Genomic DNA, 17,981 nt, shown 5'->3' with positions numbered 1-17,981 from the left:
TTGCTGTCCTGCTGCGTGGGTGCCTTTGCACTGGAAGTGTTTTCCTAATATGGCAACAGAGGTCCCCACTGATGCCATGCAGACATGAAAACATGTCCCCATCTCTAATTAACCTATTATAGAATGGAGAGTAAGCTTTCAAACAATCCATTTCCCCCTTCCAACACCCCTCTCCCTCCCACTGTATATCCCCCTTGCTCATTATCATTCTCTCTCTTTTTGTCCTTTCTCTCCTCCCTCACACTATTCCAGGGCTTCTGAGCCAGTAGTGGCTCGAACAGAGCAGCAGGGAGCCACGGACGGAGCAGGACCTCCACACAGTTCTTTAATAACCAGGATTTCCCCAGAACCTATTGCGAAAAAGGATACGTCTGTGGACGTTCCGGAAACTCTAGATCTAAAAAGCAAGAAACGTCCAGAAGTATTCTTGCTTCTAAGTATAGTGGCTAAGGAGGACAGATGGACTTCAGGGCAGCCCTTAAGCCTCGTCCGGGGCCTAAGCTGGGGTCAGAGATCAAGACAAACACCCCAGTCAAAGTAGACTTCAGGTCAGTGTTGGGGAAGAAAGAGGGAGGCTCACCCAAACCACCTCCACCAGAGCCGGATAACAGCAGTGCACCTGCAGACTTCAGGTCTGTCCTCAATAAGAAGAAGAACATAGAATCAGAAAAGCCTAGCGCAAAAGAACCAGCTCCTACACCAACAATCGCTAAAGACAAACAAACAAGCATTAACGGTGTGAATGTAGCGACAGATGACAAAAAGAACAATTTAGTAGAAAAAGAAGAGACAGACAAAAATAATGATGCAGGGACTACGAAAAAGGAGATCATTCCATGCACAGAAAAGAAAAGTGATGGTGTGATAGTGGAACCAAAGAACAATAATGATAGCATCAGTCAGAAGAAGAGCAGTGATGTGGACAGGAGTTCAGCTGAAACAAAGAGCATGGCCAATTCCATGGATGGAGAGGATGGAAAGAAGAAAGGCACGGGCAAAGCACCAGTGTTCACACAGCCTCTGAGTGATTTGACTGTTCTCGATGGAGAGCTGCTGAGGTTAGAGTGCACAGTGACCTCTGACCCTCAGGCTGTCATCACCTGGACACTTGATGGGAAGGTTGTGAAGCCGTCAAAGTTTATTGTCTTATCTAATAAAGGTATGAGGTGATGAATCATGACTTCTTAATACCTTGCTTATTTTTATTGATTAAATTGAAATTTAAATATTTGTGTAATTTAGATGCGTTGGTAATTGGTCGAGAAGAGAGATACAAATGTTAGCGAGAGACTATTTCAAATCAGGCTCCCTATGCTCACTATTTTAGCCTTTTTCCTTTTGACAATGCCCAGATGTGGTTCTACAGCTCCAGCTCACATGTCAGAAGATGCATACGTTCCTCTGGTTTTATGCTTCTGATGATGAGTTAGTGAAAGAGTCTTGTGAAGCTTAAAATGTGTTTTCAGATACTCCCTACAACTAACAGGCTGTAGATCACTGTGTTCATAAATCAGGCATTTGGCTTTACATGGGAGACTCCAGGTTAGTGCTGCTATTTCAGCTCATTTAGCTCATCCCTATTGAGCCATCTGATATGGGGGCTCAAAAACGACTGGCCGTCTATGCAAACACAAAGCGGCCAAGGTTCTCAGCCACTCTGGCACAGTTTGAATGTTCAGAAATAGCAGCGCAGGATTTCCCAAGCCTGGGTCACACCAAAAGATTAGAGATATCCTGCATTGTTGCTTTATCCAGCAGTTAGGATAGACCTTTCTTTTGAAGCAACTCTGTGTATAAGTATTATGTCTATTATTCCACTGAGAGGTTTGTTTTGTCCAAACAAGCATTAACCTACTAGGATGAATCTAGTAGACATCTACTATTGCCAGCTAAGATAAAGTCCATAAAACTCATATTTGGCAGAGTCGAGTCTTTCCATCCAATTCAACTGAAAATGTTTTAATACTGATGATTATTAATTTCCTTACGAGATGAGTAAATAATCACTACTTGTGCTCATGCATCATGTATAGTTGTTTTGGTCTTTTTTTTTTCTTCACATTAGCGGGCAAGTGTTCACTCACCATAGACAAAGCCCTTCCTGAGGATGAGGGGCGCTATTTGTGCAAAGCGGAGAATGCTGAAGGAAAAGCCGAATGCTCCTGCATGGTTCACGTGGATGGTCAGTGTCTCAAAAATATTCCTCCACTTTTTGTGGATTTTTCTTCCTTGCTTTCGATCTACTTTTGAGCATATTAACCAGTCTTTATCTGATTATATACAAATAAGGACATTCATTTTACAGCTACTGCACCACCACTGGCAGATATATTAACATGCATTGATTGTTTATCTTTTTTTATAGATCCTTCAGATCCTTCAGCAGAAAAGAAGCACAGGAAAAGCTCATCTTCAATACCAACAACAGAGAGTAAGTAAAAAAAAAATTATTGTTGTGTCTAATTTTTCAGCATGGGATTTTTCATTTTACAGATATGACAGCTTTCTGGTATCAGAATGAATTCCATGTTCCTCTTGGATCCAAACATGGGATATGACCATGACCATGAAGATCTATGGTCACATATCTAGGAAATCTCATGTACACTTGATGCTCCCCATTGTGAGACTTCTCATGAAGCAAGATGGACATAAATATATGTTTCCTTTTTAAATGCATATGCCATTTGATACTTTCAACCCAGAAAAGTGATAATGCCACGGCTGGTCAACATGGCTGTACAGTGGCATTGGAAGAGGGACTTTGTCTGCTTCACCTGTTGGCAAATGTCAGGTTACTTGTTTGGAAGGAACAGCACTGGAAGTTAGTTGATGAGTTAATTGATATAAGTTGGAGATAAAAGTGAGAGAAATAAAATCAGACCACATTGATCCAGCTTCTCCTTATCTTAGTGCTAATCTAATAATAGTGATTGATTAACATCACTGTTATTATTAAACCCTTATAAATCTGGATATAACCCCAAGAATGAGGAATCTGGCTCTGTTAACATAAAAAATACATATATTTTATTGGAAAGTTTTCCCTTGAGTTATATAGTTACCTTACAAGCATCTAACATTTCACAAGCACAACTAACAGAGCCTGTCACAAAGAAGTAGCCTGATGATATGGAAAATGAAATAGGGGAATGTGAAGAGTGCGTTCAAACAGAAACGCTTCTGATGGAAGCAGAAAAGAATGATCTAAAATGGATTCAAATGGTTTTCTCTTGCACTTGCTGCCTCTTTAAATGCTTCCTCTGACCATGTCTTCACACTGCACCTAAGCATTAGTGAGGTTTATATGTCGCATTGTTTCTTGACGGCTATCAAAGCTAGAATAAATATTGGGGAGAGAACCAGTACCATTTCCTGGATCGTGGGGCCCCTATTTTTAGCGTGCCCTTAAAAGGAGAATTCCAGCAGGCGGTATATGTTAGGCAAGCCTTCTCTGTGGGATGCTAAGCAGCAGAGGCAAGCCTTCTGTAGAGCTCCTGAATATTCTCCCAGGCACTCAAGAATAAATGCTGACTGGTCCATATGCAGCTCAAGTATATATACTCCAATATGACCTCCAGAATGACAAGATTCTTCCATTAGTCCACAATGTCTAGAAGCAGGTCCTGCAGAGAGACACCCTCATTAAGGATGCTTCTATGAGAGTTGTTGGTTTTTTTTCTGTTGCTCTCCACTTGATGGATGATTTTTTCCTTGTCTTTAAACAAAACGACTGGCTGCATGTTGTGAGGGGATACTCACGTTTAAAATAAACTAAAGTGATCATTTGTAGCACTTATTCATCCTAACATGGCATTGTGTGCATTATCCAGATGAAGCCAGAATAAAGAAGAAACCAGCACCAAAGTCTCCCACCAAACAAGGTAACTCTTTTGTAACTCCTTTCTCCATTTCTCATGAAATCTAACACATTTCATTGAATGAGATGCATGCAAAGCAGCCATTACCATACACCATATACAGATGTAAAATGTAATAAGCAGCCCTGGAAATATTTGCTGGAAATGCAGTATTGGTGTGTAGTACGCTCAGATAAAGTAGGGCTGAATTTAATGCAAGCCCACATTCCTCCCCATCCGTGCAGGTTCTCCTCCCCAGGTTCTTCAATTCCCTGGGGATCTCAAGATCAGAGCAGGAGAGAAGGTGGAGCTATTGTGTAACTTTGGAGGCACTACACCTATTACCTGCAACTGGCTCAAGTTCAAAAAACCGGTAAGAAAAATTCGAAATTAAGGAGAAAGGAATGGATCTGGAGAGTGTAGAGGAGAGAAGAAGTGAAGATAAGTATACGTGCTGTCGGTTCTATATTGAGGCGTTTTATCAAGAAAAATGAACTCTTTTTGTCCAATGCTCCTGATTGCCATTACTGATTAAATATTTAGGATCCCAGTTACAGGGGATCATCACTCACTTTAGTGACTTTCCACAGGCTTCTGAATGATTAACAACCACTCACAATAGCAGTTTGAAAATATTCAGCACACTGTTGTTTTGTCTCTTGGGTTTATGACTCATTTATCATTTGGTCTCTTTTTTTGCACTCTAGATCCAGACAGGAAGTGGCGGAGTCACTATAGAGACCTCAGAGAACAGCAGTCAGTTGACGATTGCAGCGAGCGACCAGGACCACTGTGGCTGTTACACACTGGAGCTGCAGAATAAATATGGCACCAAGCAAGCCTCGCTCAACCTTACTGTCGTAGGTATGACACTCGACTGTATGTGAGGGTGGAGGAGGACTGAGAGCCGAAGAGCTGAAACTGACTCCATACACCAACAGATTGCAAATTAAAAATATATATATATATATGTGATTTGTTTTACACTCTGAATCATACTTTGTAGTTAAGGTACTATATATATATCAGCTAGGGACACTGTGGCGAGAGTGTAGGATGTAAATACACAAGGGAGCCAGTTTGAATTCAGATTCCTCTCAAAAACAAGCCAATAAGTGGACTGTTAACTATGACTATACCCTTGGTGTGAATGAATGTACAGTATGTGTGTGCACATGCTGCCCTGTGATGCATTGGCATCCCATTCAGGGTGTATTCCCACTTCACATCCAGGGTTCTGGATCCACTGAAACCCTGATCAGAGTAACACCGTTCATGATGATGAATGACTGATAATCAGTATAGAAACCTGGTATAAATTTGACGCACTCGAATTGTAAGTTAAGAGCATAATTTGTCATTATTATGGTAAGAACTGTCTCTGATCAGTCACTGAATCAAGACTAAGACAAACAGCATTTTCAACAAGTGTCCTTTCTTAACAGTCCTCTTCCTGTAATTTGTTTGGTGCAACAAAAATAACCTACATGTGACCATGATGACGCACCTATTTCGCACCAAACAAGTATCCCATGCAAAATCCATAATTTAATTTGTGTGGGTTTTTTTTTTTCATGGCACAGAACTGGAAGAATTTTCCTAGCATAGTACATAGCTGAGAGTATTTGAGATAAGACAAATAAGTTAAGTAAGGACAAGTGTAAATTCTGAGATCAGGAAAGAGTGCAACATATTAAGCTAGAATAAAAATGATAATCATGAATGCATTAGATAGATAGATAGATAGATAGATAGATAGATAGATAGATAGATAGATAGATAGATAGATAGATAGATAGATAGATAGATAGATGTTATAGGCCAAAAAAATTCAACCTAGGTGATTTTTTTTTACCTGTGTTAAAATTTTTAACCTAGTTCATAATTTCCAACCTAGGTAACATTTTGGATTATCTAAGATTCTTAAAAGGGACTTTCCATCACTTCTTTTGTCTCTCTTTCTTCCATCCATTTCCTCTTGCCTATCTATTCAGCATTTTCTTTTACATATCTTTTTTTCATACATAACCAAGATTCAAACTCAGAACCTTTTGATTCTTAACCCAACACCTTAACAACTAGATCAGCAACAATCACGATAGAAAGAGTAATATATATTTTGAATTCATTAATGAGTCAGTCTTATGCCATCAAGTAATTACTTATGCCATCAAGTAATTTAAACGAGATAGAGATTGTGACTAAAGTCACAGTAATTTGTGCTAGCTGTTACAAACTGGGACATCTGGTCACTGTACCCTATAGATCTGGTATGGTAAGAGATAGAGAATGATGCTTAGTGAGGACAAGTTGCATCCTGACTCAATGAACAAAATTTAAAAAAAAACTGATTGAAAAAATCATGAAATTTGACAGAGTTATAAGTGATTGAAAAAAAAGCCTGTTTTTCATGGATCATTCTAGATCAGTGATCCAGATCAGCACCAAAAGTCATAGCAACATAATTCAGCCCAGAGGTATTCTTCATGTGAAATTTGGTGATGATTGGTTGAAAACTGAGGGGGAAATAGCATCCTAAAAGTGTTAGGAGAAGAATAAAAATAATAAAGTAGAAAGATCCTGAGTGAGAGTAACAATTTGCGCTCCCGCTGCCAGTGCAAATTAAATACAAAGTCTTCCCAAATCCTAAACCTAACCCCAAGATACTTTGTTTTATTATAAAATACAAAGTCTTCCCAAATCCTAACTCTAAACCTAACCTTAAATATAGTAAGTCTCCCTAATACATACAAGTAGCAAATTATGAACTGGGTTAAAAATTCTAACCTAGGTTGAAAAATTCCACCTGACCTCCAATTCTGACCTGTAACATAGATATATTAGCCATTGTTTTTTTAGTAAAAAGATATTCAAGTTCTAAGTCACAAAGTCATATTACTGCTAATCCAATACTTTTCTGTTTTGCGTGGCTACATGGTGGATGTTCTTCCGCGAAACACACATTACATTATGGACTTGGTATGAAATGCTTCTTTAAACCAGTAGCATTTAATGAAATGTCATCTCTCCTTCACTGCTCATTGCATATCGCTATGTTAGACAAGCCTGATCCACCAGCGGGTGTCCCGGCTGCATCAGACATCCGCCGTTCCTCGCTCACCCTCTCCTGGTATGGACCCACGTATGATGGTGGCAGTATTGTCAAGTCATACAACTTGGAGATCTGGAACTCCCTGGACAACACGTGGAGTGACCTCACTTCCTGTAACAGCACCTCCTACCATGTACAGCAGCTGCTCCCTGACCGCCAGTACAAGTTCCGTGTGCGTGCCGTTAACATGTATGGCATTGGTGAACCCAGCGCCGAGTCAGAACCTGTCACTGTGGGAGAACCAGAGGTGCCAGGTGAGAGGGAGAGACTTGCTTTAAGTGTTTGATGGTGCTATTAAAGCACTGAATTGCAGCTTCATTCATAATAATGGAACTTGGTATGTGCATTAAAGTTTGCACTAATTTTCGCCCCTAGAAAAAAAAGAAGAAGAGGCAGAGGCTGCAGATGATGGTACGTAATCCAGCCAGTATGTCAGTCCTTCAATTTATTTGCTTGCTTTTCCAGGAAACGTTGAACCCTTTCAATGAGCCATCTCAACTGTTTCTCCTTCTCCCAATTCTTCAGATTCAGATAAAGAGCCTGAGTATAGGGATGTGGTCATAAAGAAAGACAGTACTGTTAAAGAGTTCTATGACGTAGAGGATCGCTTGGGGACGTAAGACATAATTACACTCTTCTCCAAAAAAAAAAGAAATCTGTTTCTCTGCCCTCTCCACTTCTTTCAACTTTTTGTCTCTGCCTCTTCTCTGTCAGCGGCAAATTTGGTCAAGTCTTCAAACTGGTGGAGAAGTCGACCAAAAAGGTGTGGGCTGGGAAGTTCATCAAAGCCTTCTCGCAGAAAGAGAAGGAAAGCGTGCGACAGGAGATCGGCATCATGAACAGCCTCCATCATCCTAAACTTGTGCAGTGTGTGGATGCTTTCGAGGACAAATCTAACATTGTGATGGTTTTGGAAATGTAAGTCCAGTAGACTTTCAAACTACTATGTTGGGTTGAAATGTACATAAAGCTTTAATAGACTACTGGATATCTTTTTTTGTTGTTATTTAGAGACATTTATGTGAAAGGAACAAGGCAAGTACTAATAGAGGCCCATTGGGGCAGGAATCATGCTGCCCCTTGCTCACTCTATAAACATTTTCAGTGCATGAGGAGCAGCAGACGGGGCATCTAGAGCTTTTTTATGGCAAATAATTGGAATTAAAACTAATACATTTTTGCAAACAATGGCAAAGTGTAAGTGCAGACAGTGTGTCTATGATATACAGAACTATTTCTATTGTAAGATATATTGCAAAGATTAGAGAGAGAAAGAAGGATTGGAGGAATGTGTCTGCACCATGGTGACCTTGTTCCTCGGAAGAAAAATGTGACTCCCCTTATCAAAAAGAAGTATACTTCAAGTTCATTTTATTAAGTATACTTAAGTAAAGTTAAAGTATATTTCCTTAAGTATACTTTTGTGTACCAAGTATATTGATATCAATGTACTTACAGTATACTTGTAAGTAAACTAATCTAATACTTCTTGGGACTAAATTGGCCCACTTTTAGTTGATAAAAAGTATACTTTAAGTCTAAGAGAAGTAAACTCTGAGTATACAACTAGTATTTTTTATTTTGTATTGCAAGTATACCACAAGTAAACTTGTATACTAATAGTTTACTAGTTCTATACTTGTAGTCCACTTTTTAGTTTACTAAAAAGTAAACTAAAGTATACTTTGTAGTATAAAGTAAACTAAAGTATACTTTGTAGTATACTGGAAATATACTGTACTATTGGTTTACTTGTGACACACTTCTAGTCCACTTTTTAGTTTATAAAAGTATACTTTATAGCATATTGGAAATATACTATTAGTTACTGGTTATATACATCTAGTCCACTTTTTAGTTTTGAAGTATGCTACAATGACCCTTCTAGGTATACTATTAGTTTTCTAGCCCTTCCCTTACCTCATACACACTACCAGTAAACAACTTAAGTGTTTTGTACCTTAAGGTACAATAAAGTTATAAAGGTAAGAATTCACAAAATAACAACAGATACTCAGGATTAAGAACATATTCATTTTCTTTAAAAATCAAAATTTAAAGCAACATTGTATTAAATGCCAAAGTATAAAAACATGGCAATGACAACTAGAATTAACATCCAAGCTCTAAAGAAAAAATAAATACATAAATAAATAAAAATTAATTATCCCACACAGGAGAAATAAAAATTAAAAACCATATAGGAAACCACAGACATACCTAAGAGTCAACAATGCTGAAGCACAACTACAGGGCAAGTACACTTAAACATAAGGCACAAATATTTTAATACTTTATTACACTTTTGTTAAGTATATCTTGATTAAAAGTTTAAGTACAAGCTTAATATACTTAGACTTTTCTATATACTTTTCACTATAAGCCAAGTATATTTATGTATAACTTTATTCAGTATATCTCTGATAAGTAAATAAAAAGTAAACTGAAAGCATACTCTCTTATTTTTAGTTTAAAAGAAGTATACTAGAAGCACACTTGAAGAACCTTCTTTTTGAAAAGGTCCATTTTCCAGTGCTTAATTTATATGCTAGTTTAGCTTTTGATTGGCTTTTGAAATACAGTTCAACTGAAGAGTTTGATAAAAACCTAGCAAATACACCTGTTGTATTGAACACAGTTAAACAAAGGTATGTCTAGAGTAACCCACTCAAAACGAGCTGCTGGATGACTGTGATTTCAACTCTCAACTGCCTATTATAGGGCTACTCAAAAAAATGGCACTAGAGCCTACCTTATAATATGTCAAGTGTGATAGACTCTAGAATTAATTTTGTTTGAAGCCCTGTCGTTCTTAATGTCGCCCTGATTCACCACAATCTATGGTCAAAAGCCACTCCTGGTTCTCACAGTGTTCTCATCTCAGACACTTCTGAGCGAACTCAGATGTTTGATAGCTTTTTCTCTCCCCAGCACCCTTAAATCACAGTTTGGCTTTTTATGGAGTGAGCAGCAGAGACAGTGGTGTGTGATTGGAGAAGTGCTTGTCACTTGTCCTTATATAGTGTTAACAAGCCTGAGTGAAGGAGGAGTGAAAGCATAATATGCACAACCTTAGCTTGGCAGCCATGATGGAAAAAAGGCCCAGATTTGAATCTCATTTTGAGTGTGGGATTTGTTTACTCTACCATAAGCAGAAAAAGGTCTTGCTTGTTTAATGGAAAGTGCTGATTAAACGCATTGTGCTGATTAAGTCCTATGCTGTCTCTTCAGTTTCAGTTCTGTTTTTGGTGCTGTCTGATTGGTGACGTCTGTCTTGTCTCTGTTGGTTGCAGGATCTCTGGTGGCGAGCTGTTCGAGCGAATCGTTGATGAAGATTTTGAGCTGTCCGAACGTGAGGTTATTAAGTATATGCTCCAGATTATCGATGGTGTTCAGTTCATCCACAAACAGGGCATTGTGCACTTAGACCTCAAGCCAGAGAACATCATGTGCGTCAACAAGACGGGCAGCAAGATCAAACTCATCGACTTTGGCCTCGCACGGAGGCTAGGTACTTGTCTGCTTTCTAACTTGGTGAAAATGTGTCATGTCTGATAATAAACAGATGTAGTGTGGAAGTTTCTCAGTAGGAATGTTGTTTCAATGTTTCAGTCCAGCACAAACTGTGTGAAATGCCATAGGATAGTTTAATCATTAAACATATACAAAGAAACATTATTTTTCTCTTTTGCATAACCCAAAGTCAAAAAGCAATGTAAATCTTTTTGTTTCTCACTTGTCCTTTGAGATGAGCTGATTGTGGTGATTTTCTTCTGTCCATAGACAGCTCGGGTTCCCTCAAGGTTCTCTTTGGAACACCAGAGTTTGTAGCTCCTGAGGTTATTAACTATGAAGAAATTGGTTATGCAACAGATATGTGGAGCATTGGGGTGATCTGCTACATCCTGTACGTGATACAGCCTTCTTCTGAACTAGTCTCAGTATTTTCTTTTTTTTTTCTTTTTTTTAACAATGTGTTTAAATACAGTACCAGGCAAAAGTTTGGACACCCCTACTCATTCATACAGTGGTGCTTGAAAGTTTGTGAACCCTTTAGAATTTTCTATATTTCTGCATAAATATGACCTAAAACATCATCAGATTTTCACACAAGTCCTAAAAGTAGATAAAGAGTTAAACAAATGAGACCAAAATATTATACTTGGTCATTTATTTATTGAGGAAAATGATCCAATGTTACATATCTGTAAGTGGCAAAAGTATGTGAACCTTTGCTTTCAGTATCTGGTGTGACCCCCTTGTGCAGCAATAACTGCAACTAAACATTTCCGGTAACTGTTGATCAGTCCTGCACACCGGCTTGGAGGAATTTTAGCCCATTCCTCCGTACAGAACAGCTTCAACTCTGGGATGTTGGTGGGTTTCTTCACATGAACTGCTCACTTCAGGTCCTTCCAGACGCGCAGCTTGTGAACAGGCAAGGCAGGCAACTGCTTGGGGCCCCCTGGTCCAGGGGCCCCCCGAGAGTCAGGGCCTGAGGGCCTATTTATTTTGTTTTTTATTGTTTTTATTGTTCTTTACCATTGTATTTTCACATTTGGAATTTAAAAAACTTTGGTTTCATACATTTTTCATTGGTGTCAGATTATTTATAACATATTGGTGATGAACACTGGTCAGAAGGGCCCCCTGGAAATTTTTGCTTGGGGCCACAACAGACTCTAGAATCTCCTCTGGGTCCTTCCACAACATTTCGATTGGATTAAGGTCAGGACATTGAGTTGGCCATTCCAAAAGATTAACTTTATTCTTCTTTAACCATTCTTTGGTAGAACAACTTGCATGCTTAGGGTCGTTGTCTTGCTGCATGACCCACCTTCTCTTAAGATTCAGTTCATGGACAGATGTCCTGACATTTTCCTTTAGAATTCACTAATATAATTCAGAATTCATTGTTCCATCAGTGATGGCAAGTGGTCCTGGCCCAGATGCAGCAAAACAGGCTCAAACCATAATACTACCACCATCATGTTTTACAGATGGGATAAGGTTCTTATGCTGGAATGCAGTGTTTTCCTTTCTCCAAACATAACGCTTCTCATTTAAACCAAAAAGTTCTATTTTGGTCTCATCCATCCACAAAACATTTTTCCAATAGCCTTCTGGTTTGTCCAGATGATCTTTAGCAAACTGCAGATGAGCAACAATATTCTTTTTGGAGAGCAGTGGCTTTCTCCTTGCAACTCTGCCATGCACACCATTGTTGTTCAGTGTTCTCCTGATGGTGGACTCATGAACATTTAACATTAGTCAATGTGAGAGAGGCCTTCAGTTGCTTAGAAGTTACCCTGGGGTCCTTTGTGACCTTGCCGACTATTACACGCCTTGCTCTTGGAGTGATCTTTGTTGTTCGACCACTCCTGGGGAGGGTAACAATGGTCTTGAATTTCCTCCATTTGTAAACAATCTGTCTGACTGTGGATTGGTGGAGTCCAAACTCTTTAGAGATGATTTTGTAACCTTTTCCAGCCTGGTGAACATCAACAATGCTTTTTCTGAGGTCCTCAGAAATCTCCTTTGTTTGCGCCATGATACACTTCCACAAACATGTGTTGTGAAGATCAGACTTTGATAGATCCCTGTTCTTTAAATAAAACAAGGTGCCCACTCACACCTGATTGTCATCCCATTGATTGAAAACACCTGACTATAATTTCACCTTTAAACTAACTGCTAATCCTAGAGGTTCACATAGTTTTGCCACTCACAGATATGTAATATTGGATAATTTTCCTCAATAAATAAATGACCAAGTATAATATTTTTGTCTCATTTGTTTAACTGGTTTCTCTTTATCTACTTTCAGGACTTGTGTGAAAATCTGATGATGTTTTAGGTCATATTTATGCAGAAATATAGAAAATTCTAAAGGTTTCACAAACTTTCAAGCACCACTGTAGGTTTTTTTCTGTATTATATATTTTCTACATTGTAGAACAATACTGAAGACATCAAAACTATGAAAATAACAAATGGACCATGTATGGAATTACGTGGTAAACAAAAAAGTGTGAAAAAGCAAAATATGTTTCATATTTTAGATTCTTCAAAGTATCCACCATTTGCCTTGATGACGCTTTGTATGCATTGGCATTATCTTAACCAGCTTCATGAGGTAATTACCTGGAAAGCTTTTCAATTAATAGGTGTGCCTCATCAAAAGTTAATGAGTACAATTTCTTGACTTCTTAATGCATTTGATAGGTATATCAGGTGAAAATTCAAATTCAGTCCAAATTGCTTGAAACTGCTCTCATTAAATGCAGAATTGAATGCGGAACAACATACTTTTTACAGAATTAAAATCTGTTTATCCGTTCTTGAGATATTACAAATCAAAGATTGAAAAAAACAGCTTAATTTTTAGAAAACTGCCATAATATTATGTATTAGGATCACATGGTTCAAAATGGGTCTCATTAATGAATGAGACCAAATGTTTTTTCTTTAATAACTTTTTTTATTTTTCAAGATATTTACATGGAAATTGGCAGGCACATAGATGGTTGTTTACTGAATACAACGTTAGAAAAATTAGTAAAAACAAATAATGCAAATTAGTATTTAATTAGTATTAATTATGCTAATTAGGTAAAATGTTAAATCAGTACACTCGATAACAAAGTAATGAAAGATTTTTTCTAATACCCTCTTTGTGCTCTGTAGGCCTTTGTATATTTCAAAGTCAGGCCTACTAGTGTTATATGAAAGAATAGAAATTATTATTTTGATTAATATTCACAGCTTTCAAGACAAACCATGAAAAAACTGTCTGATCTACATCCAATAAACAACTCTAGTTAATTGAATTGAAATTGACACTCACGTTTCTGACTTCCGGTTTTTAAAAATATCATTCTGACCACTAAGATCTCAATATTTTTCATCAAAGCAACTCCAGTTATATTCTAAAATAGTGATTTAGTATTTACATGAATCAGTTTGATTTGAAAAAATAAGTAGGTAAAGCTATGAAAACTCACTTCAAAGTCTCCCGTGACTAACATCAAAACTCACTGACAGAAAATTTTGCTGAATATTTCATCAGAAACAGTGAGAGTGAGAGAACACCCCTATAAAAGTTATCTGATTGATATTCACGAGTAATCCAGTCAGAAACCGATTAGAAGCGAGAGAGAGAGAGAGACTAACCGCTTTCCCGTGACTCAAAAAGCACCAGCAGTTTCCCGGCGTCCTGCAAGCAGAGAGTGTACTCTGTTGTACCAACTTCAACCTACCGTTACTCCCAAAGTACTGAATAGCTCTGAATGAGATAAATTTCTTTGGAAAGCAGAAATTATAGGCTTTTTAGTGATAGTATTCACAATAGAAAACATTCAAGAGTTAAGCAATGACAGATTTGGAAACTTAGATGAGCGTCTGCATGCACAGTTTTCACAGCACAGCCAACGAGCATCTGATACACCTACATTTGCGATCAAACAGTAAATAGTAAATAATAAACATACAGTAAGTAAATAGTCCTATTCCACAACTGTAGTAATCCAGATTATGTCAATAACTGCTCAACTAAGTAAAGAGAAACAACATCCATCATTACTTTAAGACGTGAAGTGACTTTTAATTCATAAAAATAAACAAAAAACATTGTATTAGAAGGTGTGTCCAAACTTTTGACTGGTTCTGTACAATTAAAGGAAACCATAGACTGTGTACTGAACACCAGTCATCTAAGAATAATTACATTTAGCCATCTATGAGATTGCTGTTTGGTCCAATATCTCTGATCACTGTGCATTAAATGTACAGTGAAGATATTGAAAGTTCTAAGCGATGCTATGTGTACCCATCATTCTTTCCACCAATCTTTCCTCATTTTATCCTTAGCCTCAGTGGTCTCTCTCCATTCATGGGGGATGATGATAATGAAACGCTTGCAAATGTTACCTCAGCAACCTGGGACTTTGAGGATGAGGCTTTTGATGAGATCTCTGAGCAGGCCAAGGACTTTATCAGCAGCCTACTGAAGAAAAATATGAAGTAAAGTCAAAAGTCTAAGATCTTTAATTAAATATGCTTTTATGATGGCAAGATTTCTTTTAATCATCAGGTTTTGTAATACAAAGATCCATTGAGTATCTTAACAAAAAGTGCTTTTGGTGTATTTGCATTCATGGAAAGAGTGCAGAATATGAAAGCAGGCTAATCAAGCGATCTTTCATGCTGCAGAGCCAGACTCACCTGTGCACTGTGCCTGGAGCACAAATGGCTTAAACAGGACACCAAGAACATGGAAGCCAAGCAGCTCTCCAAAGAACGCATGAAGAAGTATATACTGAGACGCCGATGGCAGGTTAGAAGTCTCAGTTTGATCGTGTTGCTTTTATTTTGATGGCAAGAGTGGGATGCTGTTTCCAGAGTTAGTTTTTTTTTTTTTTATTTGCTTGTACTCGAGAACAATGCACATTTGTTCTACTGCTCTACAGAAAACAGGAAACGCAGTGCGAGCCATCTCCAGATTCAGCTCCATGGGAATGTTAGGAGGAATTGGGCTCAAGAAAAGCTCGCCAACTGAAGGTAATGGACCAGTCTAGCATGGCCACCATTATTCATACTGTTTATACTGTGCAATATCATAATAATAACTGTAGTAGTGACTGTGTCAAGCATATAACAGGAAGCATTTCTATGTGTGTGCATATGTGCAATCAGAAGCACCGCCTGCGCCATTCCTAGAGGCTACAGAAGAAGAAACCCACCCCCCTGTTCCTCCCAGCTTTTCCCTCGTCATTAAAGATGTAGAGGTGGTGGAGGGTAGCGCTGCCCGCTTCGACTGCAAGATTGAGGGTAATTAAAACTCAACCCATAATAGTCTCAAAGGTTTGAGTCTACTAGGAATTGTTCTTACTGAATTATTTTTATGGATTGTTCCACAGTCAGGGTGCCATTTAGTCCTTAAGATTCTCTTAAAATTTAAAGTTAGCATTTTCAGCATTGGAGTTTGCATGTTTTCCCCGTGTCCGCGTGGGTTTCCTCCGGGTGCTCCAGTTTCCCCCACAATCCAAGGACATGCAGGTTAGGTTAACTGGTGACTCTAAATTGACCGTAGGTGTGAGTGTGAATGGTTGTCTGTGTCTATGTGTCAGCCCTGTGATGACCTGGTGACTTGTCTAGCTAGGGTGTACCCTGCCTTTCACCCGTAGTCAGCTGGGATAGGCTCCAGCTTGCCTGCGACCCTGTAGAAGGATAAAGCGGCTAGAGATAATGAGATGATGATTATAAATAAATAAACCCCATGAGATGCTATGGATTAAAGAATGAGTGTGAAAGTGCTGTGTGCATTTCCTCCAGGCTATCCGGATCCTGAGGTTGTATGGTACAAGGACGACCAGCCCATCAAGGAGACACGTCACTTCCAGATCGACTACGAAGAAGACGGCCACTGCAGCTTGGTAATATCTGAGGTGTGTCCTGACGACGACGCCAAATACACCTGCAAAGCGGTGAACAGCCTGGGAGAAGCCAGCTGCACAGCAGAACTGATGGTGGAGTTCATGCAGGAGGAAGAAGGTGAAGGAGAAGGTGAGGAAGAGGAGGAAGAAGAGGAGTGAGCAACATGGTGGATGAGGAAATGCTGAGATGAAGGGATGAGTTGTTTGGATTGGATACTGTGGGAGCTTTGAATCTCTTCAAGCTTACGTTCGTTCTCTGCTGCTTTTGATGTGAACACAGACTGTAAGTCTTACACCAGTGCAATCATTCATGCACTTCTTGTCTTTACACCGCAATGGTAAAAGAGTATGGACTGTTTTGTGTGAATGCTCAGCAAGATCAAAGACATTCCAGCTTGTGCTTAGGTTCGGAGAATCATCAGCTGCTGAGATCTGTTTGGCCAAAAATGGACAAGTGTCAGAACTGCATGCCTTTCTGAACAAACCTTTCAGTGCCTACATTTGGACTTCCAAACCACTCTTGTTCATTCTCCAGATTATCAGCACTTATTCAAGAAGACGGGTCATGCTACTTTGTCTTCCTCGGTCTCAGCTTTTTTTTTTTGTGCATGTTTCACGGTTCTGCTTACAGTCTAGCACACTCAAGTGGTGAAATAAAGGCATTTAATGTATTGAAACACTAAAGTATCCTAGATAGTTCTTCATTCTACTGTGGACTATGGCTACTGATACACTTTTGAAGACCTGACTGTATAAAAATGATTTCAGTCTGACAGTCTGACTCATGCATGATACATCTGTAGACATCCGAAATAGCAAGTATGTTTACTTCTTTACTGGGTTGATTTGGGGCTATCACAGTGCTCGGAAACGCATTAAATCTCAGACTTTAGGACTTTCGTTTACCTGTGCTATTTCAGTTCTAAGTTTTCACCATTATTTTAGTCAACTTGCATGACAAAGCATGTTGAGGCGAATATGATATAGAAGGTCCCATCCCATTGCAGTCCTCATCCTTTATTTATGTCTTTGTACAGGATTTTGTGAGTGTTTTGTGGGTTTTTGAGTCATACCAGAGAATTAATTGGTTAAAACTAATAGAACTTAAACCAAGCTTTGGTGAGTTTTACACTTGAAATAAATTAACAGAAATAGTCACTGAACACACAGTAGAATATTCAGACAAATACATAATACAGACTAAACCATAAACCACGTAAGCAATTATTTAATTTAAATGTGTTGGTTTCATCCAAATGTGTCATTGGTTTGCATCCAAATTTGAGTGGCCACATCAATAAAAGTGTTTCTTTCTCTTAGTATGTGTGTTTGTTCACTTAGTTTCTGTGGGAAAAAGTTAATATAAATATTATTTGAGAGATGTGCCAATAAATAATGGCCATGGAAGCATAGATTGAAGGTCTACATTATAAAAATGTGTAAAATATTTTATTAAAACTTAGTTTTATTAAAATGTCACTAAGATTCAAGTTTATTTATTTATTCATACCATCCATCCATCCATCCATCCATTATCTGTAGCCACTTATCCTGTTCTACAGGGTCACAGGCAAG

The 17,981-nt window shown here is 38.5% G+C and overlaps 1 protein-coding gene across 1 annotated transcript; it reads left to right on the top strand.

Moving 5' to 3' along the window:
* Positions 1–278: 278 nt before the first annotated feature.
* Positions 279–17,725, top strand: mylkb (myosin light chain kinase b). The gene is made up of 17 exons (XM_060918975.1): positions 279–1,159; positions 2,066–2,182; positions 2,366–2,431; positions 3,834–3,884; positions 4,106–4,233; positions 4,568–4,724; positions 6,921–7,226; positions 7,348–7,383; positions 7,498–7,588; positions 7,687–7,890; positions 10,266–10,483; positions 10,756–10,879; positions 14,842–14,994; positions 15,184–15,307; positions 15,441–15,531; positions 15,667–15,801; positions 16,306–17,725. The coding sequence occupies exons 1-17, from the start codon at positions 460–462 to the stop codon at positions 16,563–16,565; spliced, it is 2,961 nt and encodes a 986-aa protein (XP_060774958.1). The 5' UTR covers positions 279–459; the 3' UTR covers positions 16,566–17,725.
* The last annotated feature ends 256 nt before the right edge of the window (positions 17,726–17,981 follow it).

Source organism: Neoarius graeffei, chromosome 4 (assembly GCF_027579695.1).
Source record: "Neoarius graeffei isolate fNeoGra1 chromosome 4, fNeoGra1.pri, whole genome shotgun sequence".
NCBI classification, from domain to species: domain Eukaryota; kingdom Metazoa; phylum Chordata; class Actinopteri; order Siluriformes; family Ariidae; genus Neoarius; species Neoarius graeffei.
Note: the sequence above shows the minus strand (reverse complement) of the source record. Positions and strands in the feature narration are given on the sequence as shown.

Coding starts and splice junctions, on each gene's coding strand:
- mylkb (XM_060918975.1), top strand. CDS start 460: ATGGACTTCAGGGCAGCCCTTAAGCCTCGTCCGGGGCCTAAGCTGGGG. Junction 14,995..15,183: donor CTACTGAAGAAAAATATGAA/GTAAAGTCAAAA, acceptor TTCATGCTGCAG/AGCCAGACTCACCTGTGCAC. Junction 15,532..15,666: donor GAAAAGCTCGCCAACTGAAG/GTAATGGACCAG, acceptor ATGTGCAATCAG/AAGCACCGCCTGCGCCATTC.